The sequence below is a fragment of the Equus caballus genome, chromosome 1 (genome assembly GCF_041296265.1).
Source record: "Equus caballus isolate H_3958 breed thoroughbred chromosome 1, TB-T2T, whole genome shotgun sequence".
Taxonomy (NCBI): domain Eukaryota; kingdom Metazoa; phylum Chordata; class Mammalia; order Perissodactyla; family Equidae; genus Equus; species Equus caballus.
This window is the reverse complement of record NC_091684.1, coordinates 170,964,163-170,987,765: the sequence shown is the minus strand read 5'-3', so window position 1 is coordinate 170,987,765 and position 23,603 is coordinate 170,964,163. Positions and strand designations below refer to the sequence as shown.

At 43.2% G+C, this 23,603-nt stretch overlaps 1 protein-coding gene and 1 long non-coding RNA gene across 5 annotated transcripts in view; one reads left to right on the top strand and one right to left on the bottom strand.

The window, feature by feature from the left end:
* Positions 1-23,603, top strand: part of LOC106782198 (uncharacterized) — a 42,032-nt gene that overhangs the window by 1,155 nt on the left and 17,274 nt on the right. Inside the window, exons 2-5 of one of the 4 annotated variants that reach the window (XR_011427802.1) lie at positions 1,017-1,354; positions 1,878-2,451; positions 2,847-9,609; positions 10,236-10,502. This is a non-coding gene — a long non-coding RNA (uncharacterized lncRNA). Of the gene's footprint in view, positions 1-1,016; positions 1,355-1,877; positions 2,452-2,846; positions 9,610-10,194; positions 10,503-23,603 lie in introns of those variants that run through there. The other 3 variants (XR_011427801.1, XR_011427800.1, XR_011427803.1) reach the window with 3 other exon arrangements.
* Positions 22,409-23,053, bottom strand: RNASE2 (ribonuclease A family member 2). The gene is given in 1 exon segment (XM_023635782.2): positions 22,409-23,053. A coding segment is annotated over 1 exon segment (474 nt). The 3' UTR covers positions 22,409-22,579.

The following is a 23,603-nucleotide window of genomic DNA, read 5'->3' as shown; positions in this document are numbered from 1 at the left end:
CCTTCCTGAACACTCGGCCTCTCCATCTCTGTCTCCTGCTCCGCCTCCTCCTTGGATGCTCTCACTGTATCTCTTCTGTCTAGCTCATCCGCAGTCTCTCTCTCTCTAGCTCTCTCAGTCTCTCCATGCCCCCACTTCTGTCTTTCTTTCGTGAGGAAGATTTTCCCTGAGCTAACATCTGTGCAAATCTTCCTCTACTTTCGACGTGGGATGCTGCCACAGCATGGCTTGATGAGCAGTGTGTAGTTCTACACTGGGATCCTGGCCTGCAAACCCCTGGCTGCCGAAGTAGAGTGGGCGAACTTAACCACTATGCCACTGGGCGGCCCACAGTGTGGTACATCCTTTGTCAAAATATATTGTTAGTAATGAAAAAATAAGGTGGAGAACACTGTGTATAGGATGCTACTATATGTGAGGTAAAATGGAGGTGATTCACACAAACACACACAAACCTTTTTACATACCCATAAGCTTATATATGTTTACAGGCTTGGATATTATGTATAGACTGTGTTAGGATACAATGCAAATGAATACTTGTTGCTTTTATAAATGAAACTGGCATCTGAAAGACAAAGATTAGAGGAAGATATCTTTTCCTGTATATTGTATACCCCTCCCTAATGTCTGAGTTTACACTTTTACGATATGCATGTACTATCATTATCTATCTATCTATCTATCTATCTATCTATCATCTCCTCACGGAGAACCTTTGCTCTTGGAGCAGAAAAGTTACGAGCTCTGCCGAGACTCTCTCACTCCTCCCCTCGTTCTCCTCTGTCTTCACTCCACTGTTGGAGGCTCATGGCACACAGTGGAAGCTCATTAGACCTGTCTGTTGCTCCCGTTCTGTTTTTGGAAAGGAGTGCGACTCTCCCAAGGTAACAGGTAGAATGAAACACAGCTTGGGGGAGTTTGCTACGAAAGGGTAAAAATCTTGTGCTTTCAGACCTAATTCTGCTTTGAGATACTTAAATCTTATGGGTCTATTTCTTTGTTGTTTTCCTTAGGGCTCGAAAAGGCTTTTAAAAGATAAAGCCGGTCTCAGCCTTGCTAAGTAGAGCCGAGAGGGAAAGATCTGGCGCCCTCTGGGCTTGCGAGGAGCCAGCAGCATCGCGCCCCCTGCCGGCCAGTGAGGGGGCCGCCCCTCCCCGGAAGAAGAGGGCGGGGCCGCCAGAGAAAGACGCATCCAACCTGGATCAGGATCGGCGACTCTGGGAGTTTTACTGGAGCAGCTAGTGAATAAATTGGCTCCGCGATTCAGAGAGCATCAACCTAGGGTGGGATCAAGGCTGGCCGATCCCACACGCCCACACCCCGCACTGCGCACGCAGCGAAGATTGCTCAGGTGAAAGGCGAACTAAGGGAAAGCTGGAAAAGAGCCAAGTCAGCCTAGGAAGTCTCAGGGGCCCCTGCACTCGTCTGGCAGGAAGGGCAGTTGCGCTGGAGGAGAGAGAGCAGCTCTTCTCCCGTGGTCCACCCATGTCTCCTCACTCCCACCCCCTGCCACATGAGGCACCCTGAGAGAGCTGGCGGGCTGGGGTCAGTGAGGGGTGGAGATTCCGGGAAGAAGTCGAATGAGGGGGAGACCACAGAAGGCAATCCAGTTAGGGCGCTGGGGTCACCAGACCGCCTGTAGGGCCTCGTGGCCTTGGAGTCCTACCGTCCAGATGAACCACCTGGTTCTGCAAAGGCCACGCAGATGCTCTGGGAACAGATCCTAGACCTGTGAGGACAGTCAGGGAGCCAGGACCCGGGGATACCATGTCCTGGGTGATCTCGAGTTTTCAGAGGCTCAAGTGTCAGTTGTCCACTGCAGGATTCTCAGACCACGGAGGTGTGGCGCTGTATGTGTCATTTATCCTTCCTAGGCTCTGGGGAATGAAGGTATTGGAGCGCTGGCAGCCCCTGGAGACCATTCCCCTGCGCTGCGTCGTCACGTGGCCTTGCTGACGGGACCCATGCAGGATCCTGGGCCTCAGGTAGTCGTGAGGGCGCTGTACAAGCCCAGGGCCTGGAGAAAATAGTTTGATCTAGTAGCAGAACTGGAGGATGGCCCATGTCAGAACCACGTTTTCTGTGAAAGACATGAAGTGGGGATCAGTCCCTTCCTGAGACACCTATCTTTCCCGCCTCCCAGTCCAGAAATGCAGTATTGCAAATTGTCTCCACCCTCCACCTGACTTTTTCTACACTCTCTTTTGCACTCTCTCGAAAACTCACTGGGTCACACCCTCTTCTACTTGACCCTCCTCCTACCTTTTCTTCTCCAGAGCTTCTCCTTCCTTTATTCCCATCCCTCTGCCCTGGCCCAGCACAGTCCTAATCATATTTCTTGTGTCTAGATTCCTTCCAGGAACTGAGATGGAAGGAGCTGTCTCGGGAAGTTTCAATGACCTGCCCAAAGTCAGAGAGCTCCTAAGTGAGAAGCAGCCTAGAATAATGGTGAGCCCTTCAAATTAAATAAAAACCAAGTCTCCACCATTAGAAACCTGCTTCATGCTGCAAACTAAGAAAGCATCTCTCTCTTCGCTCACTTCACCTGATTTATAACTACCTCACTTGGCCCCTTACCCACTCTTCTCCCTGGGACCACAGAAGGGTCACCACAGCTCTCTCTACCCCTCCAGTGAGAATCCTCACATTCAGAGTCGTGGTCCTGTGCACGTGGCCCCCTTTGCTAGGCCCTGGGCTGAGGATCGCATGGGGTTAGAGTTGGGGGTCTGTGGCTGGATGGGTGTTGAGGCTCTCTGCTCCAAGTGTATTGTATAGCCCCCAGTAGTAGGGAGGGACTGGAGGCAGTGGGGCTGAGTAACGGGTACTGCCCCATTATCTTCCAGGGATGAAAGTTGAGACTTTGAGTCCTGACACTCCAATAGACCTCAAGCAATGTGTGGGGAGGCTGCACAGCAGGAGCCCAGTGGTCCTTGGGGAAATCAGACCCACACATGGCCTGCAGGGTGAAGAGAAGTAAATGGAAGGCAGCTCCAACTGCTGGGCTCCCCAAATAATTGTCTTGACTCCTTGAGCCTCTTTTTTGCCACAGATCATATGAAGAAGGGGTCCTCTTGTACTGTTTTATCCAGAAGGGCAGTGGCTAAGGAGGAACACACTAACTAGAAAGCATAAGTCCTTTGGCCAAATGCAACCCAGCCTGAGCAACAAGCCAGCCTCCACCCCAAGGCACCAGGGGCCCCTTGCCAGATGGAGATGCTACGGAAAAAGAAAAGGACCATGGAGTGCTGTCTGTTCTGTGCCCTGTGGCTCCAGCTGCCAGTCTTTCCTACCCAGGGAGTCATCTCTGCTTCCTCTTAGGAGCTCAGGGGTCATGAAGTCCTGCCTGCTGCTAAAGGAACCCGGGGAGCACAGCTCATGGTTGCCAGTTGCTACCACAGCGGAGTCTGTGGCCAAGGTGGCAGGATTTGCCTATGTCTGTCCCAGGGAAGCGAAGGGATGAATATGTGCCTCTGGGCAGAAAATGAAAACCAGAGTCAAGGGAAAGAAACTAAATGTGTGTAAAGTTTTCGAAAGTGAGCCTAGAGAATGGCTGAATAACTTCCTGAAATCTCTTCCAGGCCTATCCTCCAGCCATGCACAGCCACCTCCAGGTCTTATTCTGGCTCTGCCTGGAACATCCCTCCCCACTTCGTCTTCTATGGAAATTATCCCCTAGAATTATTTGATCCTTCCAGATTCAGTTTGGTGTCATCTCCTGCAGGAAACCTATCCTGTCCCCTGCTACACTCAACACAGACCTGCAGTGAGGCCACTTCCCTTCTCACTTTTGTATTGTTATTATCCAATTATAGGTATGTTTTCCCCCAGCAGACTGTCAGTTCCTGAAGGGCACAATCTACAGCCTCAATCTCTGATGCCTCGGCTTAGAATGTTATTTGTCATATGGAAGGGACTCTGTAAATGTTTACAGAATAACAATATTGGCTTCAATGGATCAAAGGACATGAATATCCTTTTGGCTCTTGACATGTTGCAAACTGCCTTCCAAAAGGTTTACACCTATTTACAATGCCATCTGCTATGCATAGAATATAGGTTTCACTGCAACCTTGCTATTTTATTAGGAGAAATTGTGTCCTAGTGTTTTAACATGCATATCACTACTAGTCATATCTCCCCAATGTTCACGTCATTAGTCCTAAATCTCTGTTGTGAATTGTCTCTTTATATCCCAGTAATCATTTTCTGACAGCTTGCTAAAGCTTCAGCCAAATTTCTTTCTCCCCCTAAGCAAGGAGCCACAGGCTCTTCGAATGGAGGACTTTTCCCCTAAACTATGTAGATGCATATCAGTGTGCCCAGAAGGCAGTTTACAATCTAAGTTTGCTTTCAGGCCTTAGACAGTTAAGATTTCCACACTACAGACTCTATTTTCTTGGCAGGAGCTATAGATAAGAAATACAGTCTGACTTTTTTCAACAGATCCTTAAAATTTCTGGAAAAGTGCAAGTCTATAAAAATGACCCTTTCCTGCTAGCCCTTGAAATTCACCAAGTCTGTTCTCTAGAACTTCTCCCCTTAAGCCTCTGGATGGACAGGGAGAGCAGGAGTAGGAGGAAGTGGCATCGTCAGAGCAGAGCTCAAGGACATGTCCACACTGAGAACTCCTTAGCCAGCTTTGCGGTCAGTTGGTTAACTTGTTGTGATATGAATTTAAAGGACGAAGTCCTTTTCCCTAAAAAGTGTAGCCTGAGGTCCTGTTCTATCCCTCTGCCTCCTCGGTATGGGTCTCCTCGTTTCCTCTGATGGGCACTTATGGAAAGAACACATACTATTTTACCACGTGACAATGACTTTTCACAGTACATACTTGATAGCATTAGAGAAAATTCATAGACACTAGCTCACTCCACACAGCTCAGCTTGGCACAGTCTCATGGGGCTTTGAAGCCTGCTCTGGTTCATCTCAAAGTTCACACGTACTGCCAGTCCCCGTTGCAGGCCACAGCTATTTATCCCCTGATCTCTGAAGAAGCAGGCTTCTTTCAGTCTGAACTCTGGGCCCAGCCTTCATGGCTCAAGTAGAAACTACCTTCCTTATGTCCATGCAAAGCCAACTCAAGAGTTTGTCTGCTACGTTTAGAGAACCTTTCCAAACTAGTCTCTTTGTGGCCAACAGTTCTAAACTTCTCCTGCCGTGAAGCTGTCTCTCCCTTATCTGTACCCTAATGAAACTCTTCTTAAAATTCGCCAACTCTAGGACATCCAAGGACCCAGCAACACATCTTTTTCAGGCACTCATTCCAGTCACTCCAAAAATATTTGTTCAGATACTTACTAGGAACCCACCATGACTATGTACCTGATTTTGCCTAAGTGCCGAAGATACAGCCAGAGCTACCCTTGGAGCCAGAACATATGAAATAATAAATTTACTAGAAAATACAGAGGTCCCTCTGTCCCTTGGGATCTGGTGCAACCCATGATGCTAAATCTTTGCTTTCATGACTGCCCTGGATCTAGTGCAAGGGAAACACTTCTCCACATCTCTTGCCCAAGATCCTTAAAAGATGACTATGTCTGAATGACGAGACTGCTTGTAGATTGTGCCTCTATCAGGACTAGAGACAGACAAAGCTTCCAAGTGCTGGGAGGATCTGGCAGCAGGGGCAGATTGGTAAAGAAAAGACTAACGTTAAATTCTTCCTCTCAGATAGCATGACTGCGATGCATTTTAACATTATGATCATGATGCCAAGCATCTATTTCCTTCTTTCCCTTCATGTTCCAGTGCACATTTCTGAAGGTACTCACAAATTAGCACAATATCGCCAACAGTTGTACAGGGCAGCTGAGGCGTATTTTGCAATATTCAACAATTTTAGTCTTAAATTGATATATTTGTAGGTTTGGACAGCATGTATGAAATTTGCCACTCTTTAAATACTTTATGTATCTAGATAGAGCTTTAAGAAGTGGTAAAAATTTCAATATAAGTCATAGCACTTCATATGATAAAGTTAAAATAATCAATAATATTTCCTGTGATCATATTAATTTAACACATGCAACCCCATTCCAATGGTAGACCATGATATGTAAAATTCACAATTTATTCCCAAATCTAAATATTGATTCAAAATTGTACTGACAATACCAGTTGCCATGGCTTTAACAGTGTGAAATACCTTCAAATTGAAATTAATTTTTAAAAAACTATCTAATAACTATAATTACTTAAGAAACATTTGACATCCAAAGCTGTCAGAAGAACGTAAGTTATGTGAAAATCTAGACTGTAACAATACAGGAGTTTGCAAGCGATCAACTGGTATGGAGAAGATTATGTAGACATTAGAGAGCTGTTCCTGGTACAGAGGGTTTGTGTGACTATAGAAAGGAGGCTTGAGGAGAAGTACATTAGATTCCAGGGCTCTTCATATATTTCTGAGTCACCGATGCTATCAGCATTTAATGTAATGCACAGAGTTGGGAGATTTCAAGCAAGAGTGAGTCATGCACTTTTTGTGCCCTCCCATCCCAGGAGCCCTTAGGGTCCTCTTCAGCTGCCTCTGCTTTCAGTCATTAAAGCTTTCTTTTCTTCCCGTGACTATTTCCAATCCCTTCCCCAAGATCCTTACACCAAGACCAAGACCGTTTTCAGCTTGAGGCCTATAATATCAAGAAGTGGGATAAAGCTAGAGAATGGCTCCATCAAGGGAACATCAGGGTCAGGAAAAGGAAAAATCTTGATCATTTTTAGAAGATATGAATCACCAGCAAGGACTGAGAGAGGGCTGTAAGGGAGCAGAAGATGAACGTGATTTCTGAATGATCTTGAAATGAGGAAGGATGGAATGAGAACCACTGGACAGGAGGGAGAGCTGAGTTAGCTGGGGTGTAGTGACTAGAAGCCATATTCAGGAGTGAACCTTGATTTACTCAACCTTGAGAGATAGTTTGCAAATGAAGAAAATTAGAATCACCAGAGTTGAAAAATAAAAATAAAATTAGGATGGGAGATATGCAGGATGGAAAAAAGATAAGAGGGAAAGCTAGTTGGAATCACAAGAGAATCTATGTGGAAGAATTTTCAAGTCTCCTCAGCCCTTTTGCGCCTCCCTCACCCCTCAGTATCCACTCCTACACATGTATTTTTCATATATTTAAATAGAACCCCCCCCCCCCCGCCCGCCGCCTGAGATAATGGGACCTCCAACAGCCCTCCCACCTGGAGCCACCTTTTCATATTTTGCCGCCAATAGATCGTTCTCTGAAGTAACACTTTGGAGCTCCCCTACCTTTCCACTGCTCACAAGCTGAGATTTGGTTGGATATTACGGTTCTATAATGATAATTTGAGAAGAAAGGGAGATGGGGAACAACACCAAAGAGAAACCAGAGTTAGGGACTATCCCAGAGCAGGGAAGGACGTGGTCAGTCAGAGACCAACATGGGATCCAGACACACCGAGGAACAAAAGCCTAAGAGCTCCAGAGACAATTCCTGCCAGCTCAGCCCTCCCCTGAAGGCAGATCCCCATGTCTTGCCTCTCTCACTATAGGAAACAGTCCCTGGCTCCTGGCTCTGGTCTGATGGAGCACAAGGAACAGCTGCTGGAATTGGAGTGGGTTGGTATATGTGAGTGTGCCAACCAGCCAGGGGCCCTGACATCCCCCAACTGACCTGAGGGAGGAGTTCCTGGCCACTAGCAAAGGTGACACAAAAGGGGTGCAGCCAGGGGTTACGCCTCCAAGGCCCAGTCTGTGGGGATGCTTAAAAACACCACTTGTAGATCATTTCGTTTTTATTTCAGTTTTGTTCTAAGTTGCTAGCTTCAGATTTGTTGAATGTCAAATAAAGAATGCTTTCTACTTTTACTATATATGTACCCAGTTTGGGGGAAATTCTGATGTTGGCGAGGAGAGAGGATGCAAACAACTTACATTGCTCTGGGCACCATTTACCCTGACCACACCCCTGGCCTCTGGTCAGAACTGACTCTCCCTTTCCAGTTGGCCCTAAAGTCTCTCCAGAAAGGTGACATCCCCCCTCTGGCACTTCCCTTAACTCTTTGAGGAGTGCTCTCGGAAGCTTAGCCTCCATCCCCCCTGCTACAGCCCCACTGCATTGTGTGTGCCTTCAGAGAATCACCCTTTAGCATCTCTTCGTGAGTTCCAGAATTTTCAAGCTGCAACCACAAGTCTCTCATCGTGTGTTCTTCTAGTTTTATTCTCCTTCCCACTGAACCCTCTCTTAGCTATCTCGGGCTTCTGTCCCTAAAGTCGAGGAAACAAATTCCTTGAGAATGAGAGGAAGAGAGAAACAGGAGTCCTAAGGCTGAAACAGAGACAAAATGTAGGGAGTTTGTGGCTCAGCTTCTATGAAGTCACCCCACCTCTCCTCTGAGCTTCTGAGCTCTGATCTTGAGAGTGAGCAGGAGCCACAGACCATGGTATCAGGCCCTCCCTATGTAGCTTATTCTAGAATCACAAAGAACGATGGGAGATTTAGGAAGAGAGCTGGAACTGGGGAAAGTTAGGAAGAACCATGCCGACCACAGGGGGGCACTGTGTCCCCATGGGCTAAATTGGAATCTCCAGGACCAACAGAGAGGTCAGTCAAGGACGGCAAACCCCCTCTCCCTTGCTCCCAGGAGAGAGCATCTCTCTCTCTCTCTGCCTAACTCTTGGGTTTCTTATGCGGGGACATCTATAGGAGAGAGACACACACAGTCACCACCCATTTCACATACCACCTCCATGACGGATACATACACACGCACTCACGTATGTACACACAAATGTAATCTTTTCCCTCTTTTGAAGATTGCTCTGCTAACAGTGTTACCTGTGTAGGTAAATGTGCTGGGAAGACCTGGCTTCCCTTCCACCATGCAGAGCAGCAGTATTGCTGGTCAAAGGTGATGCTTGTTGGGTATTTTGCCTTTTCTTCATGTTTTACCACAGCTTAAAAATATCAGGGCTGGGGCTGACCTGGTGGTGCAGTGGTTAAGTTCACACGTTCTGCTTTGGAGGCCCTGGGGTCTCCGGTTCAGATCCCGGGTGGGGACATGGCACCACTTGACAAGCCATGCTGTGGTAGGCGTCCCACATATAAAGCAGAGGAAGATGGGCACGGATGTTAGCTCAGGGCCAATATTCCTCAGCAAAAAAAGAGGAGGATTGGCTTCAGATGTTAACTCAGGGCCAATCTTCCTCAGCAAAAAAAGAGGAGGATTGGCAGCAGATGTTAGCTCAGGGCTAATCTTCCTCAAAAAAAAAAAGCATTCTTTAAAAAATGTGTTAAGTCCTTACCCTTAAGAAATTGGTTATGGAAAGATAGCAAAAGTGGCAATAATGGTAGAGTTGTTATAATGAAAAATAAAAAAAATAATGAAAATAAAAAAATGTGTGCTCTAACATATTAAAAAAAAAGTCAGGGCTTTTAATGATACTCTATCTGTCCTCATTCTAAACTCACATGTTCTTTCTGATGCCAAGCTTTGCCTTCCTAAGAACGAATGGCAGGAGACCAAGGGAGAAGTACATGATGATTCATCTTGGAGAAAAATATTCTTATAGCAAGAAGAGTTTCCCTGGATGTTATGTGTTACTAAGCAGCCCTCTGAAAGACAACAAAAAGGTAATTCCAGTTGTGCAGAGAGTGAAGCATTCTTCTTGAGGGGTGCTAGGGGAAAAGAAGTGGAATTATCCCATAAAAGTCAGTCAAGAATTCTCAGAGCAAACCCTAGGTTTCCAAAAATTCCTCTATCAGCATCATACACCTGGAGGAGGAATCAAAGATTCTAGGTGAGTGTGTGGTCCCCACTGCAGTGAGAAGAGGGATCTTGTGGGGCTGGAAAAGACATCAGAATATCTGATTTAAGGAGCCAAAATTTTAATTAACATTCTTATTTTTTCTTATTACGGAAGTAATACAAATTCAATACACAAATGTCAGAAAACTGGAAAAAATCACACACACACACACAAAACCACAGCTGTAATCTCATCAACCAGAGATAAATTCTCTTCATGTTTATAAATTTCCAACCAGTATTTTTTTCTGGTTATGTTTAAAACTAAAATGTGTAATATTGAATCTGAGTACCTGAGGGTTACTGTAAATATTAATTAAGAACATGATTCCACTTCGACCTTCTTCCCACTGCCGACATGGACAAAAGAAGTTAATTTTAATTTGCTGTTTTCTTGTTTAACCTGAAAGGTGACTCAAGAGTCACAAGGATTTATGAGCTTGTTTTTCAGAAGAAAAAGAATGCCTTTAAGGAAGTTACCACCGCCAGATAACCAGCCCCCAGCTACCATTGATGCCCAGAAGTCTGGTTGCCTAAGAGCCTATCTGGAGGGAAAGAAACATGGACTTGCCCCTCATTTCTCTGAAACTCCTCCCCCCAAGCCCCTTAGCTCTATAAAGACGGCTTGCTTTCTTCTTTCCTTAAGATGGACTTGAAAGAACCTATCGTCCCACCTTCTTGTTTGGGCCAATTTGAATAAATCTTTCTCCATCTCCAAGCATTGGTGTTTCAGTGATTGGCTTATTATGCATCAGGCACACAAACTTGAGATTTAGAGGTTTAGTATCGATATTATACATCATCTTATGGTCTACTTTTTTTGCTTCACAATATAAAGGGAATGCTTTCCTATTCCCATAAACTTTCTCGTAGAGTGTAATTTATAATGCCAACATGGTTTTCCATCCTAGAGATGTGCCATCATTTATTTATCTTTTCTCTCATAGCGGAATATTTCAGTTATTTTCCACACTCATGACAACAGCCTAAGAGCTCTTAACTGTTCTTGACATTTTGCCCTCAGTGGTGGTGGACTTTTCTGATGAGCTGTTTCAAATGCATATGATTACCAGGTTGGACACTTCTTTTCATTAAAGTTCTTGTTCTTTGTTTCAGTTTAGAGTATCAGCATACTTCACTGCTGGAAAAACAAAAATGCCTGCTCTTCTAACCAAAGACCCTCATTTATCAACCTATGGGAGGAGAGCTGGGCCAGCCTATATGGCTGCTGGTATTTTACAGATGAAAAAGTGAAAGTACAGGAAGAGCAAGAATAACCCTAGACTTATGATCTGCTTGCTTGACTTGACCTACTTACAATTTTATTCTTCTAAAACTTTTCTTGAAGTGAGCACAGAACAAAATGTATATAGTATTCCAGAATTTTCCTTTACCCATTTTATACAATTAGTCACTATTTTCACTTTCTGCCAGATTTCAGAGCCAACAGCCCAGCTTAACTCAGTAAGTGGTGTCCTTTGCTGGAGAGATGTTGCCGCAGGCCCCATGGGAAGGGAATACTCCTTGCATTATTTTCTCCTATTGGTGAGGCTCTGCTCTAAGCCACTCACATTCCATCACTCAGGTTTCCTTTAGGAAATGACAGGGAAGCAAGAATGGAAACTCAGTTCCCTGGAAGGAATCTGGCCAGCCCAGGTTGTGGTCCTTGGCTGATGGACAGATTGAGTAATGATAGGAGACTGCTTATAGCGCTAAGGCACATGGGACAAATCAGAGGGATGCCAGTCAACTAATACTGGACACCTGTTGTGATTGGTTAAAGTATTTTTAAAACATGCCTCATCCCCCACTGAAGTGAATTTGTTTTGACAGAGGGTTTTCACCTCACTTTGTCAAATTATAAGCTTATTGCTCTTAAGAAATCTCATAAACATCTTTGTGTAAATCTTGTTTTTAAACTTGTTTTTTAATTTTTATTATTTCATTGAAATCATAACAGTTTACAGCTTCGTGAAATTTCAGGTGTACATTATTATTTATTGGTATTCTGTATAGACTGTATCGTGCTCACCACCGTCTAACTTTTTTGTTGTTGCTGTTGAGGAAGATTAGCCCTGAGCTAAAATCTGCGGCCAATCCTCCTCTTTTTTTGCTTAAGAAAAGTTAGTCCTGAATTAGCATCTGTGCCAATCTTCCTCCACTTTATATGTGGGTCACTGCCACAACACGGCTGAGGAGTGGTGTAGGTCTCGGCATGGGATTTGAACCCATGAACCCAGGCCACCGAAGCAGAGTGCACCAAACTTAACCACTATGCCAGAGGGCCAGCCCTGATCCAATAGTCTAATTGTTATCCATCACCATATGTATGTGCCCCTTTGCATGTTTTGCCCTATAACCCCCTTCCTCTCTGGTAACCACTAATCTGTTCTCTTTATCCATGTATTTGTTATCTTCTGCATATGAGTGAAATCATGCAATTTGCCTTTCTCTGTCCGGCTTATTTCACTTAACATAATACCCTCAAGGTCCATCCCTGTTGTGAATGGAATGATTTTGTCATTTCTTTATGGCTGAGTAGTATGCCATTGTCTATATATACCACATCTTCTTTATCCGGTCATCAGTCAACGGGCACTTGGGTTGCTTTCATGTCTTGGATGTTGTGAATGGTGCTGCAATGAACATAGGGGTGCATAAGTCTCTTTGAGTTGTCAACTTCAAGTTCTTTGGATAAATACCCAGTAGTGGGATAGCTGGGTAATATGTTATTTTTATTCTTAACTTTTTGAGAAATCTCCATACTGTCTTTCATAGTGGCTGCAGCAGTTTGCATTCACACCAGCAGTGTATAAGGGTTCCCTTTTCTTCATGACCTCTCCAACATTTGCTATTTTTTGTCTTTGTGATTATAGCCATTTTAATGGGTGCAAGGTGATATCTTAGTGTTGTTTTGATTTGCATTTCCCTAATGATTAGTGATGTTGAACATCTTTTAATGTACCTCCTTGACATCTGTATATCTTCTTTGGAAAAATGTCTATTCATATCCTCTGCCCATTATTGATTGGAGTGTTCATTTTTTTGTTATCAATCTGTATGAGTTCTTTACATATTTTGGAGATTAACCTCTTGTCAGATATATGATTTGAAAATGTTTTCCTTCAGTCAGTGGATTGTCTTTTCATTTTGTTTGTGGTTCCTTTGCCTTGCAGAAGGTCTTTTAGTCTAATGTAGTCCCATTTGTTTATTTTTTCTTTTGTTTCCCTTTCCTGAATAGACATGGTATTTGAAAAGGTGCTGCTAAAACTGATGTCAAAGAGTGTACTGCCTATATTTTATTCTAGGAGTTTTATGGTTTCTGATCTTACCTTCAAGTCTTTAATCCATTTTGAGTTAATTTTTGTGTATGGTGTATGAATAACGGTCTACTTTCATTCTTTTGCATGTGGCTGTCCAGCTTTCCCAACACCATTTATTGAAGAGAATTTCCTTTCTCCTTTGTATGTTCTTGGCTCCTTTTCAAAGATTAGCTGTCCGTAGATGTGTGGTTTTATTTTTGGGCTTTCAATTCTGTTCCATTGATCCAGATGTCTGTTTTTGTGCCAGAACCATGCTGTTTTGATTACCATAGCTTTGTAGTGTATTTTGAAGTCAGGGATTATGATGCCTCCAGCTTTGTTCTTTTTTCTCAGGATTGCTTTTGCTATTTGGTGTCTTTTGTTGTTCCATATAAATTTTGGGATTCTTTGTTCTATTTCTGTGAAGAATGTCATTGGCATCCTGATTGGGAGTGCACTGAATCTGTAGATTGCTTTAGGTAATATGAATATTTTATGTTTATTCTTCCAATCCATGTGCATGAAATATCTTTCCATTTCTTTATGTCATCTCTGATTTCTTTCGATAATGTCTTGTAGTTTTCATTGTATAGGTCTTTCACCTTCTTGGTTAAATTTATTCCTGGATATTTTATTCTTTCTGTTGCATTTGTAAATGGGATTGATTCTTGAGTTCTCTTTCTGCTAGTTCATTATTAGAGTATAGAAATGTGACTGATTTTTGTAAGTTGATTTTGTACCCTGCAATTTTGCTGTAGTTGTTGATTATTTCTAGTAGTTTTCTGATGGATTCTTTAGGGTTTTCCATATATAGGATCATGTCATCTGCAAAATGCAAGAGTTTCACTTCTTCCTTTCCGATTTTGATATCATTTGTTTCTTTTTCTTGCCTAATTGGTCTGGCCAAAACCTCCAGTACCATGTTGAATAAGAGTGGCGTGGGCCCTCTTGTCCTGTTCCTGTTCTCAGAGGGATGGCGTTCAGTTTTTCCCCTTTGAGTATGCTGTTGGTTGTGGTTTTTTCACATATGGCCTTTATTGTGTTGAGGTACTTTCCTTCTATACACATTTTATTGAGAGTTTTTATCATAAATGGATATTGGATCTTGTCAGATGTCTTCTCTGTGTCTGTTGAGATATCACGTGATTTTTATTCCTCATTTTGTTAATGTGGTGTATCACATTGATTGATTTGTGGGTATTGAACCATCCCTGAATCCCGGGTATAAATCCTACTTGATCATGGTGTGTGGTGCTTTTAATGTATTACTGTATTCAGTTTGCCAATATTTTGTTGAGGATTTTTGCATCTATGTTCACCAACGATATTGGCCTGTAATTTTCCTTCTTTTTGTTGTCTTTGTTTAGTTTTGGGATCAGGGTGGTGTTGGCCTCATAGAATGTGTTAGGAAGCATTCTATCTTCTTCAATTTTTTGGAATAGTTTGAGAAGGATAGGTATTAAATCTTCTTTGACTGTTTGGTAGAATTCTCCAGAGAAGCCATCTGGTCCTGGACGTTTATTTTTCGGGAGGTTTTTGATTACTGCTTCAATCTCTTTACTTATGATTGTTCTATTCGTATTCTCTATTTTGTCTTCAGTTATGGGAGGTTGTATGAGTCTAAGAATTTATGCATTTCTTCTAGGTTATCCAATTTGTTGGTGTATTGTTTTTCATAGTATTCTCTTATAACGCTTTTGTATTTCTGTGGTATCAATTGTAATTTCTCCTCTTTCATTTCTAATTTTATTTATTTGAGCCTTGTCTCTGTTTTCTTAGTGAGTCTGGCTGAATTTTTCAATTTTGTTTATCTTCTCAAAGAACCAGCTCTTAGTTTCATTGAGTTTTTCTACTGATTTTTTGGTTTCTATTTCATTTATTTCTGCTCTAATTTTTATCATTTCACTCCTTCTACTGACTTTGGACTTTGTTCCTGTTTTTCTAGTTGTGTTAGGTGTAGTTTAAGATTACTTGAGATTTATCTTGTTTGTAGAGGTGGGCCTGTTTTGCTATGAATTTCTCTCTTAGAACCTCTTTCACTGCATCCCATAAGAGTTGGTATGGTGTATTTTCATTTTTGTTTGTCTCCAGACGTTTTTTGATTTCTCTTTTGATTTCTTCACTGACCCAATGGTTGTTCAGTAGCACGTTGTTTAGTCTCCACATGTTTGTGTCTTTCCAAGCTTTTTTCTTGTAATTGATTTCTAGTTTCATAGCATTAGGGTCGGAAAAGATGCTTGATATGATTTCAATCTTCTTAAATGTATTGAGGCTTGCCTTGTTTCCCAACATATGGTATATCTTTGAGAATGCTCCATGTGCACTTGAGAAGAATGTGCGGTCTGCTGATTTTGGATGGAATGTTCTATGTATATCTATTAAGTCCATCTGGTCTAATTTTTCTTTCTTTCTTCCTTTCTTCCTTCCTTCCTTTCTTCCTTTCTTCCTTCCTTCCTTCCTTCCTTCCTTTCTTCCTTTCTTCCTTCCTTCCTTCCTTCCTTCCTTCCTTCCTTCCTTCCTTTCTTTCTTTCTTTTCTTTCTTTCTTGTCTCTCTCTCTCTCTTTCTTTTTTTAAAATTGGCCCTGAGCTATCATCTGTGCCAATCTTTTTTTTCCTTCTTCTCCCCAAAGCCCCCTAGTACATACTTGTATATTCTAGTAACAGATCCTTGTAGTTCTGCTGTGTGTGACACCACCTCAGCATAGCTTGATGAGCAGTGATAGGTCCATGCCCAAGATTAGAACTGGCAAAACCCTGGGCTGCCAAAGTGGAGGGTGCAAACTTAACCATTCAGCCACAGGACAAGACTCTAGTTTTTTTTTGATTCCACTATTCCCTTCTTGACTTTCTTTCTAGATGGTCTATCCATTGATGTAAGTGGGGGTGTTGAGGTCCCCTACTGTTATTGTGTTGCTGTTAATTTCTCTCTTTAGTTCTGTTAATAGTTGCTTTATGTACTTTGGTGCTCCTGTGTTAGGTGCATATATATTCATAAGTGTTATGTCCTTTTGGTGGGATGTCCCTTTTATCAGTATATTCTTCCCTTCTTTGTCTCTCATTGTGTTTTTTATCTTGAAATCTGTTTTGTCTGATATAAGTATGGCAACATCTTCTTTCTTTTGTTTGCCATCTTTAGTTTAAACCGTATTGTATCAGGAGGAGGAATGAAGTTGGAGAATGGCTCCATTAAGGGAACATCAGGATCAGGAAAATGAATGGTCTTGATCATTTTCAAAAGATATGAAGCCCTATCAAGGAGCCGGATAGGACTATAAGGGAGCAGAAGATGAATGAGATTTCTGAATGAGCTTGAAATGAGGAAGGATGGAATGAGAACCACAGGACAAGAGGGAGAGCTGAGTTAGCTGGGATGTGGTAGTCACCACATCTCAGAAGCCAGAGTCAGGAGTGAACCTTGATTCATTCAACCTAGAGAGAAAGGTTGGAACTGAAGAAAATAAGAATCACGAGAGTTGAAAAATAAAAAGAGGAGGGAAAATACACAAGATGGGAAAAAAGATAAGAGGAGAAGCTAGTTGGAATAGTCACCAGAGAATTTATGTGGAAGAGTTTTCAAGCTTCCTCAACCCCTGTGCCCTTTTCCCAGATTGACTCAGTAAGTGGCGTCTTGTGGTGTAGAGATGTTGCTGCAGGCCCCATGGGAAGGGAATACTCCTAGGTCCTTTGTCTCTAATTGGTGAGATTCTGCTCTAAGCAAATCACATTGCATCACCCAGCTTTCCTTTAGGTTGATGACAGGAAGCCGGGAATCGAAACTCAGTTCCCAAGTGAAGGACTTTGGTTAGAATCAGAGCTGTACTACTTATAAGTAACGAGACCTTATGCATACTACTTGGCCAAGTGGAGCACACCAGAGCTTGGATACTTTAAGCCCAATGGACAGTTTGCAGGGCCATGAACACTCAAACTTGGGAAATCTGTATGTAATAACACACACTTGTCGAAACTGTTGGGTGAATTAAACAAGAATAATTGAACGTAGTAAATTTCTGCTGTAGAGTTCATGGTGGAGGTTTGGGGGAGAAGCCCTATGTGGCAAATGACCATGAAGAGAGGAGGCCCCTGTGTTGCAGCCCTTCCAGCTGATGGACTAGACATGAGAGTGATGTCATCCTGAATTCTATAGCCTAAACTAGAGATTCAGTAGCAAGCCCAGCTGAGACTACATGAAGCCAAACGAGCCTCTCTGCTGAGCCTAGCTAACCCACAGAATGGTGAGAAATAATGCACAGTTGTTACGGGTCACTGAGTTTAGGGGTGTTTTGTCTGGTAGGGGGGGAGAGAGAGAGAGGGAGACAGAGAAGATTGAAAATTCACCTGTTTTTGCAGTCCACCATTCACCTAATGGCAGACCTTTAACAACGGCTTCCTCCACTTATGGATAACTGGAGCTTTACCTCATCTTCCTCTTCCAGAAGGAATGAAAGCTTCAATCTGATAATCTCCTTGTGAAACATCATTCACTGCTTGGAGACGTGGCTACACCTTCATTCTATCTCTTGCCAGCCACTTGACAGCACCTCTCTTCGGCCTGGAGAAACTACTTTCCATTTCCCTTGGCTCTTTAGCTCCTTGGCTATGTGGCTATGTGACCTCCAACAATTTCTGCCTTCTAGTATTTATACCTTTGTATAATCTCCTCCCTTGAGTGTGGGTGGGACTATCAATTTGCTTCTAGCCAATAGAATAGAGCAAAAGTGATGGGATGTCACACTTGTGGTCATGTTTGTTTATGTAAGATTGTGTCTTAGCAAATGGGAAGGAAAGATTCACATTTGCTGGTTTTGTCAACTAAGCTGCCACGTTGTAAGAGGGATTGTGGAGAAGGGTCACAGACAAGACATTGTTGACAGCCTCTAATAGCTGAATGTGGTTCCCTCCTGACAACCAGCAAGAGAATGGTCCTTTGGTCATGCAGCGGCAAGGAAATAAATTCTGCCAACAATCTGAATGAACTTGGGAAGAGATTCTCCCTTAATGGAGCCTCTAGATGAGAAAGCAGCCTGGCTAATACCTTGATTGCAGCCTTGTGAGACCCTGAGCAGAGGACCCAGATAAGTGTGCCTAGATTCCTGAACCCGCAAAAACTTGAGATAATAATCGTATGTTACTTTTAAGCTGCTAAGTTATTATACAAAAAAAATTTAATACAATCCATCTCTCTTCATTTGTTCAACAGCTTTATTTGAGCATCGGCTCAGTATCAGGTACCATTCTGGGCACATTTGATATAGCAATGAGGCTGATGCATTTTATTCCCCATAGTGGGTCTCAGCCAATTCCTTCAACCACTTCTCCCTTCACTTAATGGGAAAACATCTCTATGACATGTAGGTCAGTTCTGTGCACTCGTGTGCTAATTGGGTGAAGTTAACAGAGGCCTATCCTTGGGTAGAGGTGCTTGATTAGAAGTATTTGTAGCTGGACTTGTCTTGGGGCCCCAAGGCCAATGATACCTCCACTTTCTCTCACCTTGGAATTGCCCCAATACCAAGACGCTACCAATTTCCATCATAGGCTTCTGAAGTCAGGGTCAGATAAAAGTGGGTCTCAAATGCCAGACTGCAGACAGGTTATATCAGAACCATGTGAAGAAAGCTTTGGATGTGCTGAATCCTGAGCTCCACATCCAGACATTCTGTGTCAGTACATCTGGATGGAGCAAGAATTCACAGTGTGAAAACTTCTGCAGGTGATTGTAATAGAAACTATTGAGCCATAGAAAGTTTTTCACGTGTGGTACTCTACAAGCATGTTGGCAGAATGAGCTACTTATGGGTTTGTTATTATGTTTGATCATATAATTTATTGTGAAACAAGGTTGGCTATTTGTCCTTAGGGATTGTTCTGAAATGTCGCAGTGAAACAGACTGAGTGACCTGAGTGTGGGGCTCTATGGATACCGCTTACCTGTGGCTTCTTTTTCAGAAAAAGATTGTTTGCCCTCTTTCTTTTCTATTTGGCTAAACACAGTTGAAAACAGAAAGAGCGTTTCTGTCCCAGGGATATCTGGTAAATTTTTACTTGGTGAGTGACTGATCTCTTTAGGTTTTCCACAAGACCACTAACCCAGGTGGTCTCACTCTCTTTTTCCTGGGTATTCCTGAAATAACCCCTCAAGTTTTTGTGCTAGTTTTCAATCTCACTCAAATGCAAAGACAGTTTTGAGGGTCAGACCAAAACAGCTTCCCTACTGTAAATATATTTAAATTTTACTGTGGAGTCTTAAAGTAATAATAAACTATTCATATGCAATTATTTAGTTTAAATTAGTCATGCCTTTTCTATCAAATTCATGAATCTTATAAGAAAAAGTCAATTTAAATCATCAAACAATTGACAAATATGGACCCAAATACCACATTCACACCTCTTTAATAGCATAGACACCTGCACCCAGAAAATCATTCCTTACTTATGAACTCAAAGAACTGCAAAGTATCTGAGCTGGACGATCATTTTGTATGAGCCCATCGTTTGTAGATGAAGAAAAGAATGTTGGCACCCCAGCATTCCCAAATTCCACAGCCAGGTAGTGGAAGATCTGGACTAAATCCCACAGCTCCTTGCCCTGGGAATTCTATTGCCTTAGTTGAGATCATGTCATGGCCCAACACCACAATCATAAATACGGACATGCACTGTGTTCTGTGAAATAATATCATGAAATGATTCCTTGTAGGCAATTTGTCCAGGGAAATCGCTAGTTCTCATGTGCTTTCATCATGGCTCACCATCCAACTACCTGTGTAGGGTCTTTGCACAATGTCTGTTCTCCAGGATTAGAGAGGGAGACAAGAGACTCAGGTTTTACTTCTGCTGTGAGTATCCATAACCACAGGAAGGACTCCTTCAAACATAAGCTGTCAGGGATTCTCAGTCTTTTCTCAGTACCCCCGAAGCTGTAAGAGCCATCTTGACTTTATCTCCCCACTCCCAAAGCCTCCCTCTGCTCTGAGGTTGTGGCAGGAGCTTGATGTTTGCTGAAGTGACTGTGTTTGATCTACAGCTGTCTGTGAGTCTCAGTGTATACTGCTTTCCTCCATTTGGGCCACTGGTGAGACCAAAGAGAAACCAGATCAAGGCACAGAGATGAGAAACTTGTTTGCCAGGCATCCAATTTAGGACTGGGTGCAATGGGAATTATGTGTAATGATGGACTGTTCTCATGGAGAAACTTGAAATACTTTTTCGGTCAGAGTTATAAAAGGGAAGACTTAAGGTTCTACTTATTTAAACTCCAAATATTCATACTTTCAACTGTGGAGCTTTAAGTAATGATGTAAATATGATATTAGAGAACACACTTGAACAGAATAAGTTATATGTATTAGTCAACCCACCTCTTCCTTCCAGCTAGGAAAAGGGGAAAAGTTCTGTGTCGAAGAATGAGAGGAGGTTTATGGCAGAGTCGACAAGCACTTATGGAGAACATGGGGGGCGAACAGGGGAACAGTGACTAAAGGAGGGTGCAGAGCTTCTTTCTTTAGGGCAATTCAACTGACCCTTTATTCCCACTTTGTTTATAGGATGTTGGGACTATTGATCAGTCAGGACTTTTTCACGACCATGTTTCAATGCCTCTTAGTCAAATGCAATCTGATCAAAATGGAATGTAATAGGTATAGATGGAAAATTCACATATTTTAGGAATGTATAGTTGTTTTAAGGGTTGAGTGAGCGTCAGGATCCCTTAGAGAAATCAGAAAGAGATTGAGTCTGGATTTGAATTCCATCACAAGCTACATCCCAGGGAAAAGGTGAGGAAATATTCATTTTTTACACAGCAGCCAAATTAATCTCAAATCACTTTAATCTACTACTTAAACAGTCCATTTGATCCTCATTTCGAAACCCCTCTTGACCGAGGTCTCCACAGCCCTGAAGGGTTTGAATCTCATTAGTCTCCATCATTAATGCTCATGATTATCAATGCTCTGGTCCTACTGGATGTGGGAGATGCTGGTCCCTGACTGGGAGGAGGCATATGCTCTGGTGACTGAAGTGACCATGTCCTTCACAGGACATGTGATTCCATCTTTGCTGTGTCCCATGTCTCCTGCTGTTCTGTGTCTATGTGAAGGATGAACATAATTATGCCATGACTCATTTTACCTAAAGTCAATGGGTTCTGTCGAGTACCGCAATTTCCCAAAACCAAAGTTCCTGTACAATATCTTCGCTCAAAAGACATACCTGGATGTGCAATAGCTTCTCCAAAGGAGATGCTCAAATGCAGTTGCTGTCTGTAGTACTAACAAGAGCAAGACTTAAGCCATTGTGGAGTGGTGATTGGGATGGAGACAGTACCTCTGGTCAGGGAGGTGAGGACTCCCAAGGCCAAGGACAAAAGTACAGATTTGATGCCATGCTACCTGAGTTGTCTTCTGAGTCACGCACTCCAAAAAACCCACACCATCACCACCCTTGAATGCTGCATCTGACCACAGCCTGCAAGGGGCTTTCCTTTCCAGTTCCTCACTGATTCTTGAGTGCAGCCTTGTGATGGAGGTGGGGAAAGGGATTCGTCTTTATTGACCCCTTCTTTCTGTGGGTCTACAATTCCCTAATCCTGGAGCCTGTGCCCCTTCCTGACCTGAGCGTGCAGGAGCTACACTTCACCCTTGGGGACAGTAGGGGAGGCCAGAATGGGCAAGAGTGACTCACCCCTCATGAGACCCAATTCCATGTCCTCCTCCTTTCCCTTCTTCCCCCAGGTGACTGGCTACTCCTTTCTCCAGGACATAGAATTTGCTGGGAAAGATTCCCACTTCATCTCCCCGTAATACTAGAATAGTACCCATTGCTTCTGGACAATTTGTTCTATTCCACATTTGATTTGGACCATGGGTCACCCTTAGTAAAATTACTCATACTTGGAGATTTGATGCACCAATTTTTAAAAAATAACACTGAGGGTGAGTTGTTTTTGATCTCGTGATATTGATGACATTCTTTTTGTCCTTTCCTTTCTTTCTTGTACAACCAGGTTCCCTTCTAACTTAAATTTATGATTCCTTAATCAGACAGAATCAATCACATTTGCCTTGTAATTATTCTCTGGGCCTTTACCTGTTGGGAAGCAAAGAGGCAGATACCAACTGAGGCCTCAGCCTCACAGCTTAAAGGAGAGAGAGTGAAAATTCTGTGCTGCTTCATGACACAAGGAGCTTCTTATCTTCTTCTCTCTATATCCCACAAATCTCAGATTAAGTGGTTGGAAAGACCTGTAAATCAATTGCGATTAAATGACAGAAGAGAGGCAAAAACAGACACATGGTCTTTGAGATGATTTTGTGAAGAAGTTTATTTCAAGAAGAACAAGGAGCTTCAGCTGAGCAAAGCTTAGAGGAGGTTGGGGGCTTGCACGATGATGACTGATGCCGATATCTGGGGTGGATTGTGGGATGGGACCATAGCTGTGACTGTGCAGCGTGGCAGATGAGCTTGGCGTAAAGCGCTGACCCAGAGCTTAGAAGATCCAATCCAAGTGAACTGGAATCACTGAATAGGCGGCATTGTCCCCTGGTTGACTGTTGTTACAGGCAACAATGAAGTACTTCCGTGCCCTGGTCTGTCCACATCTGCAGTTCCTATATGGCCGTGGTACTGAGGTGAGGTTGCAGTCTGTTACGTCCTGAACTGAGCTATTATGACAATTCATGTAGCCAGTCATAGGGCAGGTTACATTTGTGGTGTTACAAACGTTAGCTACAAAAGCAAACATTGCGTCGAGAAAAGTGTTTATATTTTTGCACCTCTTCGTATAACGGTTAACCACCTGCATTGCATTATCGCATGGATGGTGGGTCATATTTATGTGCTGAGTTTCAAACTACTGAGCCCTGGTTAAACTAGCCGGTGGGTCATGGAATGAGGTCACCATTCCCAGGATCCCCAACAGCGGAAGGAGACAAAGCCGAGAATCCTGCTGTGTTGGAACCATGTTTCCTGTAACAATAAAAGAGAAGTATCCCCTCCACCTGGCTCAGTAGTGACACACTCCCTCCTCACTCACCCCGCAGGCCCCTCTTTGTCACTCTGGATCTTATTTCCTTTCCCCTCCCCTCCCCCAAATCTGTCATGTGTCCTGGTCACTAACTTGAGCTCAGCCCTCCTGCAGTTTCTGCCCCATCGCTGTCCCTCCCGTCCCAGCTCTAGGGCTCATTGTCTTACCCAGTCTCTGTACTGTGGCTCCTGTGAGAACAGACTCAGCTGGTCGTCCTGGGGCTCAGGGACAGCTGGTCTCCCTGCTACTTGGAGCTGAAGATATAGAGCAGCCCCTGTGGGTGGAGCCAGCAGAGCCAAGAGGGTTGTGAATCTAGGACATGAAGAAACCCACAGATCGGCACATGGCCCACTTCTAGAATGAGCATCTTTGATCATTTTCCAATCAATGCACGCCCAGGGAGAGCACCGTTGCTGTTCCTGTTGTAACAAATCTAATTCCAGGCAGCCTGTGTAGGGCAGAGCTCTCTCAGTGGTTCTGGTCTCTG